The 20,308-nt window shown below is 40.0% G+C and overlaps 2 protein-coding genes across 8 annotated transcripts in view; one reads left to right on the top strand and one right to left on the bottom strand.

The window, feature by feature from the left end:
• Window positions 1–5,447, bottom strand: brms1la (BRMS1 like transcriptional repressor a). Of its 2 annotated transcripts, none has more exons than XM_074691918.1 (9): window positions 5,204–5,447; window positions 4,496–4,656; window positions 4,309–4,399; window positions 4,067–4,194; window positions 3,867–3,946; window positions 3,279–3,375; window positions 3,046–3,135; window positions 2,854–2,918; window positions 1–1,364 (listed from the first exon to the last, which is right to left on the bottom strand). In XM_074691918.1, the coding sequence occupies exons 2-9, from the start codon at window positions 4,632–4,634 to the stop codon at window positions 1,266–1,268; spliced, it is 789 nt and encodes a 262-aa protein (XP_074548019.1). In that variant the 5' UTR covers window positions 4,635–4,656; window positions 5,204–5,447; the 3' UTR covers window positions 1–1,265. The 2 variants fall into 2 exon arrangements, with proteins under 2 accessions (XP_074548019.1, XP_074548020.1); XM_074691919.1 differs by having other exon boundaries at window positions 4,496–4,653.
• An 87-nt stretch (window positions 5,448–5,534) lies between these two features.
• Window positions 5,535–20,308, top strand: part of ralgapa1 (Ral GTPase activating protein catalytic subunit alpha 1) — a 109,401-nt gene continuing 94,627 nt past the window's right edge. For 5 of the 6 annotated variants that reach the window (XM_074691912.1, XM_074691911.1, XM_074691916.1 and 2 more), the window contains exons 1-11: window positions 5,535–6,074; window positions 10,758–10,868; window positions 12,851–12,900; window positions 13,544–13,601; window positions 15,594–15,637; window positions 15,952–16,129; window positions 16,299–16,414; window positions 16,764–16,902; window positions 17,019–17,227; window positions 19,573–19,896; window positions 20,021–20,200. In XM_074691912.1, the coding sequence (XP_074548013.1) occupies window positions 5,969–6,074; window positions 10,758–10,868; window positions 12,851–12,900; window positions 13,544–13,601; window positions 15,594–15,637; window positions 15,952–16,129; window positions 16,299–16,414; window positions 16,764–16,902; window positions 17,019–17,227; window positions 19,573–19,896; window positions 20,021–20,200 (1,515 nt within the window). In that variant the 5' untranslated portion in view covers window positions 5,535–5,968. The remainder of the gene's footprint in view (window positions 6,075–10,757; window positions 10,869–12,850; window positions 12,901–13,543; window positions 13,602–15,593; window positions 15,638–15,951; window positions 16,130–16,298; window positions 16,415–16,763; window positions 16,903–17,018; window positions 17,228–19,572; window positions 19,897–20,020; window positions 20,201–20,308) is intronic. The other variant, XM_074691914.1, reaches the window with a different exon arrangement.

The raw sequence follows: 20,308 nt of genomic DNA, 5'->3' as shown, positions 1-20,308 counted from the left end.
ACACGACTTTTAATTGTAAAAACATTATCCACAAGAAGGACACAGATGTACCTGACACTGTATAGAAAATAAACTTTGAGGCTGATTTGAGGATTTTGCATCCCCTCCACCTTTACCTCCAAAAAACCTCAGTTTATAAAACCTCTGATATGAAACTGTGTCATCTTTTGTGAACACGGGTCAGTGGAGACGTGATGTTGGGATAAAAACAAAAAAGTTTCAGTATCGGTTAAAAAAAAATCAAAATAAAACTCTGACATCATACAGCCATATGAAGCAGAAAAACACTGAAAGGAAAGAGTGAACTCTTTCCAGGATGCTCATACAGGAAGCAGAACTTTCATGTTCATGTGTAAAAACACAGATGGTGTTTTATTTTAAAGAGTGGGCGACAGAGAGCAGAGGTAGACGAAGAAGAAGAGAATTTAACAGCAACACCTCTTCAATAATTACTTTAACAGCTCCTTTATCTCTAACGTGAACTGACTCTTCAGTGGCTCTATCACAGTGAAAACACTCATCTGGAAATCATCATTATTAAGATTATTCAATGAAAAATGAAATGTTATGAGAACTGGAATAAGGGGCTTTGGCTGAAACTAGCCCTCAGTAAACATGCACCAAAACATTTTATTTACTGTGTTTTGATGTGATGACGGGTCACGTCAGGTTGCTTTCTCCCTGCTTATATCTCTGGTTGTTTCAGGGTAAGAAAGCAAGTTACTCCAAATTGACCACCTGATGTTAAGAACTTGAGATAATTGACACTTCAGTTCTAACAAAAAACACAGTAAATACAATGTATGGATGCATGTCTATTCAGGACCTCTATAGTTTCCGTTTTTCCTGAACTTTTTTATAAGGTATTCTATTTTAAAACCCTTCATTTGCTTGTGATGATCTGCCATAATGAAAATCTTAAAAAAAAAACTGTTAAAAAAACAAAACAAAACTAAAAGGTAAAGTCTGAACAGAAGAACTGGTAATAAGCATGTCAGAGGAAACAACTTTTCCGTTCCTGTTTGTCCTTGTTGGGATTCAGACCTGGAGTTCTTATTTCCTGTTGGCACGGGAGGCAGCTTACCGACTGGTGTCTCTGTTTGCAGAGGAATGCAGTGCATTGTAGGAAGATTGAGAGAAATGTTCAGCAGTGTGCATTTTAGTAACTGCAGAAGTGAATGTAACCATTTGTGTCATGTATGCTCTATGTCTGAGTTTCAGTGAGCTTCCTGAATTCTGTGTGCATGTGTGTGTATGTGTGTTCCTCAGCAGTTGAGAATGGATCGGTTTCTGTCTGGTCTGAAGGGGAACACAGGGCTGTCAGTGTCCACCTTTCCTCTGTGAGGGCCCAACGTAGCCACAGCCTGGAGGACAAAACACAGATGTTAAAAGATGCCGATACAAAGACCTCAGAAAAGCACTCATGTTTAGCCGTCACATGATACTCAGGGTCTTCTACAGAGGGCTGGTGTTAAGCATGTTCATATTCAAGGTGCAGAGTGTTTCCCTCTTGTGACTACTTTTGGACATCAGTGGTGAGTGTTGATATTTGTACAGCAAAGGAGCATCCACTTGATGATCTATTTCATTTTCTATATTTTGTTTGTTTCTGTGTTGACAGCTTTAAAACAGCCACAGTCAGTAACAAGGCTACTGGCAGCAGAGCAGCATGTTTTCACAGGGAACACATGAGCCACGTCTGAAGAAGAGAGAGGCATATAATCCACAATAAAATCAACACAGCCACAGATGCACAACAGCTGTCAAAACAACCTAGATGGTGTGTTTTCCAGGTTAAGGCTGTTATTATCATGGCACCTACATTTCTCCACAGTTAGGTCCTCCCAAAAAACAACAACAACCTGGATGCATTCAAGAAGAGAAGCCATTGAGGGCACATCACTACATCTCTGGGAGACAATAGTTAGTTCTTGCTGTGGTTGTTGTAGAAGAAGAGACAGTTAAAGGATGAGTTCAGTTTACACAGTTTTTACATTGTTTATAGAATGAAGTAGAACAAAATACTCACCCAGAAGGCTTTCCTGATCCAAGCAGTGCTTCGGGAGATATTTAGATCCAAAATCGTGCAGCGGACGTCCGTATAATGGGATCCATCGGGGCATAGACAGCACCGCTCCTAAAACTGCATTAATCGTCCAAAAACTCATGTTTTTCACCAATATTCCATCATGGTTCGCTCTGGGTTAGTCCTCTGCTGCAGTCTGTGTCACTCCAGACAGCGCTGTGTGGCTGTACTAACCTCTGAACTAACAAAGAATTTGTTTACGTTTGCCCCTCAAAGAAAGGAGGAAGTGGAGTCAGCTCTCCAGAGAGTGCTGCGCATACGAGGTGGGGCAATTGTAAACAAAGTCTTTGTCAGTTCAGAGGTCATTACAGCCACACAGCGCTGTCTGGAGTGACACAGACTGCAGCAGAGGACTAAACCGGAGCGGACCATGGTGGAATATTGGTGAAAAACATCAGTTTTTGGACGATTAATGCAGTTTTGGGAGCGGCGCTGTCTATGCCCCGATGGATCCCATTATACGGACGTCCGCTGCACTATTTTGGATCTAAATATCTCCTGAAGCACTGCTTGGATCAGGAAAACCTTCTATGTGAGTATTTTGTTCTACTTCATTCTATAAACAAAGTAAAAGCTGTATAAACAGAACTTATCCTTTAATTCTTCATCAAACATGTTGAAAAAGCTGGTCTCTTTTTCTTAGCCTCTTGGCGACCCTATGATTTGGAGTGTCGCCTCAGGTGTTAATCTGCTTATCTAAAATTCTGATTTTAAATTGAGACCTAAAGGCTCCAATATTATCAAAACCAGCACACAGGTTTACGCACTTTTCTGATTGCAGTCCAGTCCTCCAGGATGTCCAGGTCAGGCAGCATGTAAACAATATATGGACGTGAACAGGGCTAAGGATAGTGCCACAGGGAGTTGGAAGAATTGCATCAGATTTGAAGGATTTAAGCTGATAACAGTAAATGAGTTTCATAGAAGCACCGAGAAAAGTATCAGCAGTAGAAGGATATCAGACACCACAGAGGGTCGTCTCCTCTTTTTATCCGGACTCAAGGCATCTCTCCTCTTCTTCCTTCCTGATAACTCGTCGTTCCACAACTCTAAAAGAGGCACAAGAAAACAGATCGTAATGAGTTTGCCTGTCATAATTACAATATTTTGTGAGTTGTGTAACTGTAATCAGAAAGTTTTCTATTTTGATGCATATTACATTATGTAATCACTGTTTTTCTGCATGTGTCACCTGATGTAATATCAATGCTGTGTCTGTCCTCTTCCAGCCGTCTAATTTTCTCCTCCAGCTCGCTCTGTACTGTGTCAAACAGCAGCAGCTTCTCACTCTGCACATGTACAAACACACACAAGGACATTAGCTTGGTATTAGACAAAATCACTCATCACAAAAGGGAACAGCCTTGCACATACACACACACTAGCACCAGAAATATCAATCAAATTAAGCCCTCTTAGCCCAAATTAAATCCAGAATTATTGACTTACAGAGCCAGAGATAGCAAGGAAATGGTTTAATTAAGCAACTTCCTGTTGAAATGGGAGTCAGTGACGGTGAGTTTGTGTGTGTTTCTGATTCTATCTTTAGAACACTGACTTCTGGTTTGACATTCAAAGGGTACAATGGTGGTTTGGAGATGAACTGTGCAAAAAGTGGGCATAGCCCTGGGATCTAAAGCTAAACTGCTACTGACCTACGTGAAACCAGAATTCTTTATTATATAAACAAGGAGGAATTAAAAAACCTATGTGGAAGCTGACTACTGGTTATGTGCCAGGGATTACACCATGTTACTGAGCATAAAGAGCTGTGTCTAACCTCCCAGTGTTGACATGCTGCCTGGGTCTCGCACTCATACTTGTTCTTCACAGAGTCCAAACACAGCTCTCTGTAGATACCTTACAAAGAGAAGAAGAGAGAAGAGCAAACAGAGTGGGTGAAATGCTTGGGCATTGTACAGATCGTCCATTATCAGTGTGCCAAGACTCTACAGGTGTGTGTCTGTGTGTTGAAGTTACCTGCCACCTTTGTGCGGACCTGCATGTTTTCCAGCAGAACTGCCAAAGGCTCTAAATACTCTGCTGCCCGGCCAGCCTCCACCTCTGACAGCTTGCTGTTTACCTGGCTGAGACGCTCACGATACAACCTGTAAAGAAACAAAAGTATGACTATAACCAAGGTGAGTTCTTATTAACTAATGTATTAAGTGTTCAATACATTTAATAGGCAAAATAGAAAAAAAGAATTTGATTGGTCTTACTGGTCTTTAAGATCTGTAAATTGTTTCTCAAGGTTGGACATTTCATCAAGGCACTCCATCCTTCTCCGCTCACAATCTTCCTCATCCATTTCTGAAACATTAGGGAGTCATACATACAATGAAACACATGAAAATATATATATTTTTTAAAAACATCAATCATTTTAACATCAAAAGAATGTCCTACCTGAGGTGTCTCCATCCTCTGAGACTGAGGAGGTGTCTGAATCCTCCTCCTCTGTGCTGGACCCCTCATGCTCCTGCTCTTCCACCTCCATCTCCTCTGCAGTGCTCTCCTTCTTCTCCCGGTCACGGTGCACTGGCATGGCAGCAAGTCACTTCACACTGCTGGAAATAAAAAGAGAATCTTATTACGAAGTAACAATAAGGGGGTTATAGGACTGGCATAGCAGTCATAAGTACAAAAAATAACATCCTTTTATCATTAACTCCTGTGCTTGGATAAGATCTTGCTACATTTCTGAGTTTCTTTGGACTGTATATTGTACCCATCTGCGTATTTATCTGCAAATGCTATTGCATGAAAAAAGTACTTAGGGTTTATTTCTGATATTTAAGAATCAGACCCTTCTTCAAAGGCTGCGAAAAAATTCTGTTCCGTCAGGTCCATACAAACGATAACCTCCTATTTTTGCATTTATATTTACTTAAGTGTCTTGCAAAGCGATGTTTAATATAGACGACAGTCACTCTTAAATATTTTGCCCATATCACTTTAAAAGATGAAAAAATAAGAGCAACAACAAACGACATATTAGCATTACGCTAGCGTGCTCACAAGCAACTATAAATAGGTAGTAAGCAGTATTAGCTCTGGTATATTGTATCAATAAATACACTCAAAATGACACCAGAAAACAAGATTATTACTCACAGGATGGTTTTGTGGGGAGCGGAGAGCAGTAATTGTGAAGCAATTTCTCTCTTTTCAGTCGTGTAACACAGCTAAGCTAAAAACAAAATTCAACAGAGCGCTCTTATTTTTACAGGGAACTGTAGTTTTCTCTAGCGGAACCATTCACCTCACTGTATGGCGGTCAGCATGCTTTAAACTTCGTTACCCAGAATTCAATACTTCCCCTCGAGGCGGAATTGTGCAAAAGCGTCAAAATGTGTGTCTTGTTTTGTTTTCGAACGCTATTTGTGTCTTTTGTGGAAAAGTAGTACGATTTTCTGATGTAAATACATAATAAAGTTCAATTTATGTAAAATGAATGTATGCTTGTTGTAGTATTTTGACGTTGAATTTCTCTGTTATCCATTATTTTGTTTTCCCTCCTCCCTCCTCCGCCATGATGTTTTCTAAGTGCACAGCGGAGCTAGCTGACCAGCTAGTATTAGCCGTCAGGCTGCGGGCTGTTGTGGAAGGGAGGTGCGATGGATGGATGCTTCACTCCGCTACGTTTTTCAGATTTTTTCTGCTGTAAACAGAATGAGCCTTGTGCCACAGTTTCCCCCTGATATCCTCTACACCGCTGCGAGGGGCTGCTAACACGCAGCGGGGCGTTAGTAGATGATAAAGGAGCAACGGTTTTCGTTATACTTTGAAGATTAACCCAAGCTGAAGCTGTCCAAGTGGCTACACAGCTAGCTCCTCCTTGCTGTCTACCATAGCATTCGTGTGTCTCCTGCCCCAGGAATGTTCTCCAAAAAGCCTCATGGAGACGTTAAAAAATCAACACAGAAAGTGTTGGACCCAAAGAAGGACGTATTGACGAGGTTGAAACATCTGAGAATAGTCATAGGTAAGTAAAAATCATGTCAGAGTAAACAGGTTAGCATCTTTGTGCAGATCTGTGCATACAGGGAATGCCACAGTAAACTTATCTAGTAAATCACTGCATTTAAAGTTAGGCTATATGTTGCTAGAGATACCATGTTTCTTAACAAACTGTATGATCATTGTAGATTACTGAGTATACACTTCAGACCACGACGTTTTACTTGTAGTCTCTTTAAAAACACTCAATCACACAATTACTGTTACTTTTATCTAGATCGTTTACTATGATGACGGTTATGCCCCTTACATGTTTTAACAAGTAAATGTTTTAACGAGTGTCTCTGCTTATTGTATCCGCTGTCAAACCTATTAAGTAGTGGTCGTTGTTTTGTGTTTAAAGCAATTCCATCATTTTGTTCTGTTTCGATGCTTTTCTAACCCAGGTTTTCTACAAAGATGATGATCTTGTGGCGATTTAGTTGCTAAGAATGAAACTGACTACATCAAACTAAGTCTCTGTGATGCTACAGTGTTAGTCAAGCTGTTGTGATTTCTCCAGGGGTGTGTCAGAGTGCTGGACAAAGACCCGGTGTGTGAGGAGTGTTTAGTAATTTTCTTTATCCTGTGATAAAGAAAAAGACATTTCTGTCTTCCACACATTCATTGCGCTTAATGTGTGGGAGACAGGGGAGTAAGTCAGTGTAAGAGGTATAAATAAGTAATCAAGTGCCTGTACTGTGTGTATTTTTTCACTGACACCCACTGGCTCCTACAGGACACACCCACAACTCTACATATACACAGACAGGATAGGGAAAAAAGCCTCTACTGTTTCCTCTCCTTGTCGCCATACAGTAGCTCAACTTCCTGTTTCTATTGTAAGAGCTTCTGGGCTCTGCTTGTGTGTGTGTGTGCATACAGGATGGAGAAAGAGGGGTGTGCCCCTCTCCATGCTCTGTGGGGACCACAAGACCTTGATAATATCACAGGGGCAAATACACAAACACACTTGCAGGCATATTGTTTGAAAGGGAATGCTCAGACAGCCGAACAATAGTGAAAAAGCTTTCAAGATCATGCCAGACCATCACTAGAAGGAAATTCATGTGGTTAGTATTAGACCAGCATGGACTGAATTTATAACTTCAGCACTTCTACTTAGTGAGCAAACAGACTTTGTTGTTATAATCAAAATCAAAAGTGGCTTGTCCACGTTGCACATGATTTCATGCAGCCATCACTCTCTTAAAAAGATATAAAGACCCTTCCCTAAAGTGTGCTCACCTTTTATCTAATCTACAAAACAAAAAGTGTTCCTAAAAATGTTGTGCAATTTCCTGAATCTTTTGAAATACAACAGCTCATACCTAATCTGATAAATGGTCTAAGAAGAAGCAGTTTCATCACTTTGAAGAGCTTTTGATGCAACAGTGTTATTAAGTAACTGCCCTGCCTGATACACTGGGCTCTGTTACTGATGCCAGGGCAGAAATCAAACTGCCTGTCCAGCAGTTGTGTGTAGTACATTAACCTTGACTTAAATCATGAGGGACTTCAAGCCATTGTTTAAACACTTGTGTGTTATATAAGGCTGTGTTTGAGAGCTATCAAGTTAAGGTGGTGTTATGACAGTTGAAACTACCTCTGTTTCACAGAGCAAGGTCAGTTCCTGTTTTCAAGAAGTCAAACATAACTGTCACCTCAATCGATGAGGAACCTATAACTTTAACTCATTAGATAAGGGGACTGGAAACTACTGTTAGATGGCATCACCTTAGATTGGTAGACTGTCTGATATTTATTTAGAAAACTAATAAGCAATTGAGAATAAAGATGCTCTGTTTTTTTAATGGCAGCCTATAAATGTGACTATTTAGGCTGAATCAGATGCTGTAGACAGTGCTTAGAGTATTGAAAACTATGAATTGGAAATTTGTTTTATTAACTAGGGATGCACGATACTAATCTTTTTTGACCTGTATCTGATTTTCCGTTACTGTACTTCAACCAGATTACAGGTACCAATACAGATATTTTTTCCACATACCTAATTGCGGAGATCATCAAGTTTTTCCTGTATTGGGAAGTAGAGGACAGTATTATGGTGCATACTCTTATCACACTCTTTTTGTATTATTCATTTCTGTGAAAAATGTATAATACTGCCTATTTGTTTACATTTACTTTCAAAAAGAAATAATACAAAAAGGTACATCCTTCTTTAAAGGGGACATATCATGCTGATCCCTGATTTAATACTTACATATGATATAATAAATTTGAAGACAAGACCTTTCACCCCCTGAATTTTCAAAAAATGAGATATTGTATTTTTTCTGATATCCTAGAACGAGATTTGATGCCTCTGAAAATAGGTCATTGACATTTGGCCGTGAGATTTCAACCTTCGTGATCACACGAGGATCCTTTCTTTTTATTGGAGTAATCTGATAAAGCAGCTCCTCCTCTGTGATGTCAGTTAGTCACACAACCGCCACCGAGGGATACACCCACCAAGAGCCGAGTATAAACGTATAAACTATACATGTTACAGTACCGGTTTGACTCACCACACTGAAGCGTCCTGAGATGATCTGTGTTGAGGTGGATTTTCTTCCTCCTGAGCTGCAGAACCGTCCGGGTCTGACTCGGGGTCCAATACAAAAGGACGTATCCTACACTCTGCCATTTTATTAGTGCTATCAATGCCTTATGGTGAAGTTTTGGCAAACAGCAAACTCTCTCGGTCTGCCCCATTCAATGTGGCGATTTTGTAAATACTGCAAAAACCGCCCCCTGGCTCTACCCCCTGCGCCCCTCTGATAGAACTGACCAATCAGAGCACAAAGGCCTGTGACGTTGAGAGGTTACTGGAGGTCATTCTCGAAACGGAGCGTTTTAACGAGATCTTCAGAATGGCCTAAAATGAGGATATTGAGAACACTATTGTGGGGCAATGAAGGAACTAAATGACTTGTACTGAGGGCAGAAATGCTTTACAGGCATCCTAGTCTGGCATAGTGAAAAGGAGAAACAAGCATGATATGTCCCCTTTAAACTTGGATGATGCCCCGCCTGAGACAATCATTACAGTTCAACACAACCAGGGCAAATTAATCCAATTTCACAATTAACTTAACCTCTATTCACAGGGAATATAGTGCAACTCTACAGATATTAAACCCAAACTAAAGAAAATTGTTTGCTCTTTGATGTTAAATGTGCCTAAATGATTCAGCTTTCTGTACCTTACAGACTGCTGCTCCAACTCAAATTTAATTTAAAACAGGAGCCAAATATGTGATTATTTAACCTGCATTGTGCATAGAAAATCACAAAAAGTTGAAAAGCTGTATACAGCTTCAGTTCCTAATCAGAACTTAAATAAGTAGGTGGGCTTCTTCCACACTGCACAATTCTATGAGCTCCAAACACTGTGTAGCAGAGAGGTGCTGACTATAAAAGAACACAAAACATATTAGCAGCAGTTTCAGTTTATGGTGCAAAGGTTTGGCATTTACTCAAGTGTGCCACAGCACATTGTTTTATCAGTTTATTTTATCTGTGGATATCAGCATGTTGACTGATATCTGATATTTTTGATTTAAGCCAATATCCTCTGATACCAATAACGCACTGTTATTATCGTGCGTCCCGAATATTAACCAAAAACAGCGCTACAACATGTGGCTGTAATTTGGTTGGACGGCATTTCAGAGCGTTGTTTTAATTGTATTTAAAGCAGTAAGCAGGCCATCATTTGGACCTGAGAAGAATTGGGTACTTTTTTAAATATGTGTTCACATTTTTTGATTTCATGTAAGTAAAAAGGAAGTATTGCAGCTCTGGCTGGATTGGACACTTTTTAAGACTTCACATGTCTTAAAAACACTGCACTGATATTTATTTTTGCACTGGCCAAGTTTTGGAACAGTCTGTGTGTCTGAACCTCAATTAGATTTGTATGTGAAGTTTTTATGCTCAGGGGTAGAAGATAGCACAGGTAATCAGCTAGAAAAATATGCTGTGTTAAAAATGTCAGCCCACAGAGGAAAAGATAGAAACCCCCCCAGCCAGCTCCACCAAGACCTTACAAGGACAACCACTATTACATAGAACACAGATGCCCTCAGTGTGTGTGTGAGAGATATGTGTGTGGTGTGTGTGTTGCAAAATTCAGCTTTCAGACTTCATATAAACAAACCCAGAGGCTATCACCAGAGGCTTCTCTGAGTGCGTGTGGCATTGCATACCCATAAGTCTGTTATCTGTCAGCTCTGACAGTGAGCTATCCTCCTCTAATGACACACAGTGGTGTCAGGAGGCAGAGAATCAGCCCGAAGCGTTTCACCATAAACTTCTTACACTGTCAGAGCGGTGTAGACTGAGCTGCTGCTGGGCCCAGACTGAGGTCTGAGGTTTGCTGCATATTTAAAAACCCTGATGCTGCAGAGAGGTGACATTACTCAAATAAACTTCCCTAGATGGAAGGTCATGAACGTGTGGTCTGCACAGTGTTTTCTCATCTCTCTCAGTTATTGATGCAGTTGGACCAAAAACAGAGGAAGTGTGATTCTTCATTTTAAATGACATGATGAAGTCTCATCTCATCCTCTGCTGTTTTTACAGCTATAATCTGCTTAAAGCTGTCAACGTTTGTCATCTCCTTAACACAGCTCTTCTCTGACTGACTTTTATTTTGCAGAAAATGCTGAGCCTGCAGAGCTGAAACAGTTCTTTGATCTGAACTACTCTCATATCTACTATGTCTTCTTTGAGAACTTTGTCACCATTGAGGTCAGCCTCAAACAAAAAGGTAAGTTCTCACCACTGGTTACACGTAGATGAAAAAAATCAGGGTTATCTTTTCTGGTTTGCATCTTTCCTTGTTGTGAATATCTAATCTGACCCAATTTAATCCTTAATGGCAAACTTAAAGGATGGGTACCTTTTTCATTTATAACGATGTGATACCAATGCCCAGTACCTGGCAATCGGTATCGGTACTCAACGGTACTCAACGGTACCAGTTTTCGGTACTTTTTTGTGTTTATGTGGTAAAAAATTTCAATTTGTTTAAAAATTAAATTAATTTTTTTTAAATTTAAAACATTCTTCAACCTTGTAATGCTGTGTTCATGTCCAGTATGGAAAATCACCTACTCTTCCTCTCCCTCTCAGTCACAAGGATGCATTCAGGTACCTAAACATAGTACTTTTTCATTTTTTTGTGAATCGGTACCTGGTACTTCTGACAGAATTCGGTGCCTTTAAAAGTACCCAATTTGGTACCCATTCCTAGCAAACATTAGTTCCTAGGACAGTTCATCAATACATCAAGTGATTTGGTGATTTGATTCAGTGATTTGATTCATTTCAGTTCAAAGAAAATTACTTATTGAATTACAAGGTATTTGGTAAATTAATTACAGACAATAAAGATAATGCTGCAAAAACTGAAATCTTATCAAGCATTTTTGTCTGGTTTTAAGTAAAAGTTATCATATTATTCTTGATTTTAGCCACATTCAACTGATCAGTCCAGAAAAATGTCTTGTTTCAAGTCATTTAATAACAAAAATTAGGTCTGAATTGCTTGAAACAAGTAAAAGAAATCTGCCAATGGAACAAGAAAAGTGGCTTGAAAATTTGCTTGAAGCTAGAATAATGTTTTAATATAAGTAACTTTTCTCTTGTTCCATTGGCAGATTTTTTTTTCACTTGTTGCAAGCAAATCAGATTTCATTTTTGTCCTTAAATAACTTGTAATAAGACATTTTTCTGGACTGGTCAGGTGAATGTGGCTCATATTAAGTCTAAAAAGTTATTTTCGACTAAAAATGAGACAAAAAACACTTGATGACATTTCAGTTTTTTGCAGTGGAGGTTTTTTTTTTTAAATGGACTGCCATTGAGTGTTTTACTTTTCAAAGAAGTGAAAACAAGACCAACTGTACAAACAGTCATAATGAAGCCTTTATCACACATTCAGGCCCTGTTGTCTCACTATGAGGGGTAGTTAGAATAGAAACACTGATTGATGCAGCTTATTGTGTCACCTTAAATAAAAAGGTAATGCTATAGTTCTAAAATTATTTAAATAAAAATAATTTAATACATTGGAATTGTTTTTGTTACCACTTTCTCTTTATTTGAAAGTTCTCCTTGAACTTTAATTTTGGTTTGAGCCGTCTTCTGCTCAGATTTAACCTCTAAACTGTGTTACAAACCCTTCACGCTAAAGGACATACCAGCTCTAGATTTCATGATAACCACAGACTCTACTGGGCAAGGCTTGATTTTTTTTTCTATTGTCAAAGCAGGGCAGCTTTTGGTGTTTCTTTATGTTTAAGCACTGTAGCATGAACTTCATGGGGTCTTATCAGGTGAAACCGACATTGGAGTCAACTTACATTGTCTTTTTTTTTTTTTTTTTTTTTTTTACTTTGTTTAGCATTCTTTTAGAAAGTTTCCCTTCCTTCATCACTCAGTCCTCAGGATGAAATTTCTCAGTTGTAGATGAATAGATTAGAAATTGCTTTGCTGAGTTTGGACGCTGTTTTCTCATTTTGAGCTGTGTAACACTACCTGACCAGCCCCACCAGAGTTTGGCCACACTGAGCATGGTATGCAGGGAAACACAGAGAAGCCCTAAATTAACTGGATTACAAAAAATTGAGATAGGGTCATTGGATATTTTGTGTGACAAAGTTACTGATCCAGGACACCATGAAGCAGTTAACTCTAGTCTATGATGTTAAGATTTAATTTTTTCCCCTTTTATGTGTGTTTTTTCAGGTCACAAGTCTCAGAGGGAGGAGCTGGACTCAATCCTCTTCATTTTTGAGGTAAAAAAATGTTGTCACAAACTCTTAGTTAAAAACTGTAAAGAGTCTTACAGCATGAAAATAGAGAGCTGAGCACTGACCTGATACGTAGCTCAAGTGTTTATCATTTTGTTTGGTCCGTCTGTCTGTAGGTGGTCTCAGCCAGCACCAGCTGGCATTGACCTCATGCTCAAACCACTGGCATTTAGAAACACTCAGTGCTGCATGGTGTTGCTCAGAGCAGTCAGGATAAGATAGCAGAGGCAGCATGTGTGTGTTGTTGACCTCTGTTTGCCCCAACATACTCTTCAAATCCAGGACAAGTCAAAGCAGAGCAGTACTGTGTGAATACACTGTAGGTTGTTATTTAAAGGTTTAATAGGTTAAAAGTTTAGAAAGACAAATTAGGCCATAAGCTTCATTTGTTTCCTGCAGACTTTCTTTGATTTCTGTAAAAAAAACTTTTCTGTAATTTTCAGAATCCAGCGAACAACCACCTGACAAATCTTCATGAATTATTAGTAAAATACGTTTAATTAATCAGAGTTGATATGAATGTTAGCCTAGTTGAGACAACAAATACCCGCAAAATAATTAAATTTTAAAGTAGTTACAACTCAGAAGTGATGTCTAATTATGTATTCATGTTTTTTTTTCCTTTTAGAAAATTCTCCAGTTGCTGCCGGAGAGAATCCAGAGCAGATGGCAGTTCCATAGCATCGGTAACTTACACTAAAGCACACTCAGCCTCTGCTGACATTCCTGAACATGTTGTGATGTTACTGTCCAGCTTATGGGTGCGTGCAGCATATCAGATCATCCCAGCCAACTGCATCTGTTTGAATCAAGTTTAACCAGTTCTGGGCAGTGCTGCCTCTTCAGTAACAGATTATTTTATGACAGAGACCAACCTGTACCCAGCAGTACAAAGAGGAGAGTGCACAGGGCTGCTGTTATTTTCTCCTGCATGTATTCATCCTTAAGTCTTAAACTGTCCAGGGTCTCTGACACCCCAAAAAATATCTGAAAGGATGGTTTGTGCTGTTTCTGTTGTAAGAGAGTCTGTATGAGTTTCACAGAAATTAGCAATTGTTTTTATATGTAGTTGAAAGTTCAGTTGTAAAATTTTAAGACTTTGAGTTGAACTTTGAGTTAAACCTCGAGTTTGTTGGAGTGATCCCAGGATGAGACTACAGGCTGCTTTAGACAGCTTGGTCATGAAGTCACACGAGGTTTGCTCAAATTCAGACATTACCAATCAGTGAATCTCCGTTAAAGTGCGTAGCAAACATTTGGACCATGTACTGGGGAGAATCTGGGGAAACAGCCCATATCCAAATAGTAAAATGGTATGTTGCAGTATATTGCTTTGTTTTTTCCAAAATTGTCTACCTGTAGAAAAATTTATGGTACCACCCCTGCAATGTTACAGCTATAAAGAAATACAGCTTATCCATTTTTATTGCATCACTAGGAGCAATTCACAGTTCCAACTTTGTAGTATGTTTAAGCTTCTCTACTGAGCTGTAATGTAAGGAAGAGTCCACAGTGTTTTTATCGTATCACAGAAGACGTTTTTCTCCATAAGACTTGAAATGCGTATCTTGAAATTGAATGAAACTAAGATTTGAATCAATCACTAAACAAGATGAACATGTCAATCAGTCTCAGTCTTTATTTGTATAGCGCCAAATCACAACATACGTTATCTCAAGACACTTTTCATATCTAGACCCGTAAATGTTAATAAAATTTAGTGTTTTAGTATTTAAAGTTTAAACATAAAACTTCATAAGAATATTTAAACCTTGTTGAAAGCATTTGCAGTTTAGGCTTAAAGGCCTGCTTAGATGTCCTTTCCTTCATTTTAAATGAAGCACAATCATAATGAAAAAAAATGTGTGTTTTTGGCAAGCACAGATCAGAGATGTCTAATTTCTTAGGTTGGACTTTGTAACAGGACTATCAATTTAAGGCCCATTTTGATTTTGTTTCCTATGTAACCACAAATGCACTTATTCAGCCACTCTACTTCCTTTCTTTAAAAGAGAGACACACACACTAGTGACCACAGGAAACCTGTTTGAGTTCACAGCACAAAATTGACCACAGGTAACAAAGAGTTGAAACTGTGTGTTCTGAGGTGTTTTGTTGGCAGAGAATCTTTACTATTACAGTCGCTTAAGTAGCCTTCATGATGAGCTACACACACTCCTGTTTTCTGGTCCATGTGAAAACCTGAAATATTGATAAAGCTCAAGAGTTAATAATATAGTATCATACCATGAAATACTACAAACTTTCAGTCAGTCAATATTTGGTGAACCTCTAGTTGACATTACACTTTCCTGTTGACAGTTTTTTATCAGTCAAAACTTTCCAGGTCAGATTTAGGGTCTAAAACACCAAGAGACATTTCATAGAGAACATTGGTTCACTAAATGATGGCTTTGGAGCATGGCAACAGCGGAGGAAGGTTCTAGAGTGCTTTAAAATGCCTAAAAGACACATTAGCTAAAATAAAAAATTCCTGATAGAAGCTTACGTCAGAGACAGCAGTCTGAGACAAGTTAAGTTGACCTCGAAATTATGTATAGATATTAAAATAAAAGGATCTGAAGGACAATTTAAAGCCTAAAATGAGCCCCTCCTTTTAAAACTCTTATGGTCTTTGTGCTTTAAAATGACCTGACTGATACATTTTCCTCTCTCAGGGCTGATCCTGAAGAAGCTGCTGCACACTGGGAACTCTCTGAAGGTACTGCTCTGATTCTCTGTTAGCTCCATGGCAACGTGTAGGGTCAACACCTCATAAATCCTTATGCTGTCTTCCTCTGAAACTGTTAGTGACTTTAGTTCATTAAGTAGGGAATTCTGGATGCTGAGCTGCAGTGTCACTTCTCAAACTGCTCAGCTCTGTCTCAGTGTTGCACTAATGTAAAATCTAAATTGGTTGCTGCTAAGAGTTTCTTTTTCTTGGGACAGTTTACAGAAATAGAGCCTTAAATAAAAACAGCTCTGTGAGTTTAATGTCCAAATTTGAATCCTCTTTCCACCTCTTTTGTTCTTTAGATTCGTCGTGAGGGCGTGCGTTTGTTCTTGTTATGGATGCAAGCACTCCAAAGTCACGCAGAGCGGGAGCAGCTCTGCATGTTTGCCTGTCTGATTCCTGGTTTCCCAGCTCCACTCTGCCATGGGAGCCCACGCACACTGGACACTCTGATCAACCCGCCCCTGAGTTTAGCAGAGAGTTAGTAGACATCACACACACACACTGTACACACAGTACATAGAGTTGAGTCAGGTTGATTGGTCTCAGATTTTCACATCATCTAAAGATCAGACAATAGTTATTACGTAGCATACTTTGATGTGTTGTTGTGTTGTGAATATTAAATCTGCCCAATCTCACTCCACAGCTCAGGTGACCCCAGAAGAGATCACTCCACTGGTTCCTCCTCAGTCAGGTGACAAGAACCAGGAAGACCTCACTGCTTACTTTTTAGAAGCTCTGCTTAAATACATGGTAAACCAGGTATTATCCTCCTTTCTTACTAACACATCTAACACGACATAATTACACTCCTGAGTGTTGTGATGCCTCACTGTGACCATTAATGATAAAAATAAAACAGAAAACACCTCCAGAAGAATCATCTAATCCCTCACAGCTTCACTAACTCTCTCCAAATCCACATTTTAAGAATGACTGAATTGAACAGACTTGGTCCCTGTGTTTCCTCTCCCCTCTCACACGTACACACTTCACACACTGATAGCATTCTCCCCTAAAACAATGGTCCTCTTCTCCACTTGACCCTATTTTCTGTGTGTATTGTGCTCTTTGTAACATGAGCTTGTTTGTCTTTGTGTGTCCTCACCAGGCCAAATCTCTCGAGTGGCGTTGTAAAGAGAACCACGAGCGCGGCTTCAACTTTCTCTTTGGTCACTTTAGGAAGTTTTACCTTCCTCACATCTTCCCCAACTTTGCGATGGAAACCAGTCTGTACAACCCCATACTGGGTCAGTAACATGACTAGATGCTGGGTACTGTTAACTTAACAGCCATTTTGGATCTATAAAACAGTGATGTGTTAATGTGACCCACAACACTTAAAGAGTTTTCTCCTGTCATGCAGATGTGCCCCCAATGCGCCCTAAGCCGTACTATAGTGTGCTGCGTAGGGAGCAAGATGGCAGCGAACCGCTGTTCTGCACCAAGGAGAGTTTCCTCCAGGCTCGGGTCATCTTCATCCGCTGGCTGGTTTCCTTCTGGCTGGAGCCGCGACCCAACACACAAACACACATCCCAGGAACAGAGGGAGAGATCGTCCCAAAGAACATACAGGTAACACCGTCAGCCTGGTTTCATCACATTGATCTGTTCACATGAAGGGTGCTGAGAAACAGCTGCCCCTAGTTTGTTATCTTTTGTTCATGTCGGCAAACACTGAAGCGGTGGAATAGAGTGGAGTTTAAGAGAGACTGATCAGTTTGATGATTTTTTAGATTGCAAACTTTGAAGATGTTGCTTTGTTGCCAACACCTTAAAAATTGTGACCTTGTTTAATGTTGTTGTTGATAAAAGTATAAAAAAAGAACTATAATCACATATAACTTCTACGTTTGTATGTCGTTAAGATCTTTAGATAATTATTTGTCATGAAAAAAATTACTATTTGATAGCCACGTCTGTTTGAAGTTTATTTGAATAGTTCCTGCCTCTCTGCAGACTTAGGGAGATCCAGATCCATTGGATGACTGTCTAAAGTTGTTGTTGTCTAGTCAAACATGATATATGAAAAAATACAGGCTGGGCCAGAAGATTTACCAATCGATTATCTCTATTTTGTTTGCTTAGCTTTTGTCCTAGAAACTTAAATTGTTGGATAGTTTCTCTTAAAAGGCGTAGCTTTTGATGAACCTGAGTTCATTTGTTTACTCCTAATGATTGTCGAGTATGGCATCGAAGGGTAAGCGTGACCAAATATTGGCCTTGAAGGAAGCTGGACTGCCAACAGTGCAAATCACGAAAGAGGTGAATGTCGTAAGACTGTCTACAATGCCATGAAACGATACAAGGAGACTGACAATACCACCAGCAAGCCAATCCCTGGAAGAAAACGTTCAGGCCGGACCAAAAGGTTTGTTGAGATGGTGAGGAAGAGAATCCAAAGGAATCCTCACAGGAGCATGAGGGCAACAGCAAAGGAAGTGAACATCTCAAGAACTTCACTGAGAAGAATCGTCAAACAGGATCTCAGACTGAAAGCACTAAAAATGCAACACAGACGACTGATTTCACCTGCTTCTAAGAAAAAACAGCTTGACAGGGGGAAAATGATGCTGCAAGAGATCCAGAGGGCCACAGACAAAGTCCTTGTTTGGTCTGATGAGAAGATCTTCACTGTACAGGCTTACAAACTCGTTTTCATCATCAGAAGCAGCTGGAGTCATGGTGTGGGCTGCTGTTGCATCTGATGGCTCAAAGTCTCCTTTGGTCTTCACTCAGGAGGGTGTGAAAGTGAACAGCCAGGTGTACCTTCAAATGCTTGAAGAAAAAGTGTTGCCTTGGTGTACCAATGCGTTTGGAAACCAGTATGTCTTCACACAAGACGCTGCAGCAGCTCACACATCCAATGTCACAGAGACCTGGTGCAAGCAGCACTCTCCTGGCTTCTGGGACAAGAACATGTGGCCTCCGTACATCAATCCGATGGACTTTGTGATCTGGTCTATCCTGGAGAAGGAGGTCTGAAGAGTGTCTCACAGCAGTGTCAGCGCTTTGAAGACAGCCCTGATGAAGTCATGGTCAAAATTTGATGCAGAGACAGTGCAGCGCTCATGTCAGGCAGTGCCAGGTCATCTCCAGGCTATGATAAAGGCAAAGGGCGGCCGTATTGAGATGTAAAAATCTTTTTGGTGACAGAGAATAAAGTATTGTGTTTGTCTGCAAGCATTTTTGGATAGTGCAGAAAAAAACAATGGGTAAATCTCTCTGGCCCACCTTGTAGATATATATTATAGTTAAACCTTGCCAAGCTTGCACTTCTCCTCATTTTTTGTTCATATTTTGGTAGAGGTTTCCCCCAGAGCTTTTTGATGCTGCAGAAGTCTCTGTGTTTTTTACTACTTTCAAATGCCTTGCAAACAAATCTGGTGGTTATATTACATTACAACCAATGGCTCGTAAAAATAATGGGAAAAAAAAACTTCTGAAGATGAGATGATAGTCACATGAACTACTCTGTTTTTTTTCTAATGATTATGAAAAAGTCAAAACTTATCCTGAGTATTCTATAGGTTAGACTTTGATATCTAGAACTTGAAAAAAAGTTGAATTTAGTTTTAAAAACTTTGGGCACAATAAATATAAACAACAAGGAACCAGAAACTTTCTTGCCCAAGGAATACACACCTACATATTAATCAGTCACGTGTCTGTGGATCAACGTATCATTTGGTTGGTGTTTTGAGTCTGGTTAAACTTTTGGGCAACTTTTTTTAACTTGATCACCTTCAAAAGTTAAAGGATTTTTTCTGACAGTCTTATCTGAGTTCAATATTTTAAATAGCAACTTTTAATAAATGTTGTTCTATTGGCTAGAAATAATTCTAAAATTTAAAGAAGTAAAAGCTAGCATCACTACTTGCCTCAGCATCATGCTGTACCTCTTTTTCTCTGCACTCCAGCGAGCAGCAGCTGGACTGGTGGCTCGCTCTGCAGGCAGCTCAGATGACAGCGGTGGAGGTGGACTTCGGTCTGACGGCCACCTGGAAGGAAGCGGAGGCTCATCAGGATCAGGTGGAGGCAGCATGGGGATCTCTGGGGGTGCAGGGACTGGGGGTGAGCCTGAGCAGAGCCACTCAAACACTTCCACGCTAACAGAGAGGGAGCCCAGCTCCTCCTCTCTCTGTTCCATGGATGAGGAGCAGCTGACCGACATGGAGGTGGTGAGGAGAGTGCTAACATGCTCCAGAACCAACGTCAACTTTATCACAGAGATCTTCAGACAGGTGAGGGACACAGATCTTTACTGCTGTTTACACCACGATACAGTATGATTGTTTCCCATGCAACATTTTCATGTACTGCTTATGCTGGAGGGTAATCTGAACTGTGAATGTTCCTCTGTCTCAGGCGTTCCTCCTTCCCATGTGTGAAGCTGCAGCTATGCGTAAAGTGGTGCGTGTTTACCAAGAGTGGATCTCCATGGAGGACAAGCCAGTATTTATGAAAGAGCCAGAAGAGGGGCCCTATCCTATAGCCTCAGGTGGCAGTCTGGATTCCGGCTCTCAGCACGGAGACAAGGAGGATGAGGTGAGGGGTGACCTGAAGAAGAAATGCAGTCCTTTAAATGCTTTAATTAAAGTGAGAGCACATCAGCAGATCTTTATCAAGAGATTTACAAAGTAAGCTGAGGTAGTC

This window comes from Halichoeres trimaculatus, unplaced genomic scaffold, assembly GCF_033239565.1.
Source record: "Halichoeres trimaculatus isolate MK-OKI-2021-1 unplaced genomic scaffold, fHalTri1.1 fHalTri1_scaffold_17, whole genome shotgun sequence".
In the NCBI taxonomy this organism is placed as follows: domain Eukaryota; kingdom Metazoa; phylum Chordata; class Actinopteri; order Labriformes; family Labridae; genus Halichoeres; species Halichoeres trimaculatus.
The sequence above is the reverse complement of the archived record's forward strand: the minus strand, read 5'-3'. Positions and strand labels throughout refer to the sequence as shown.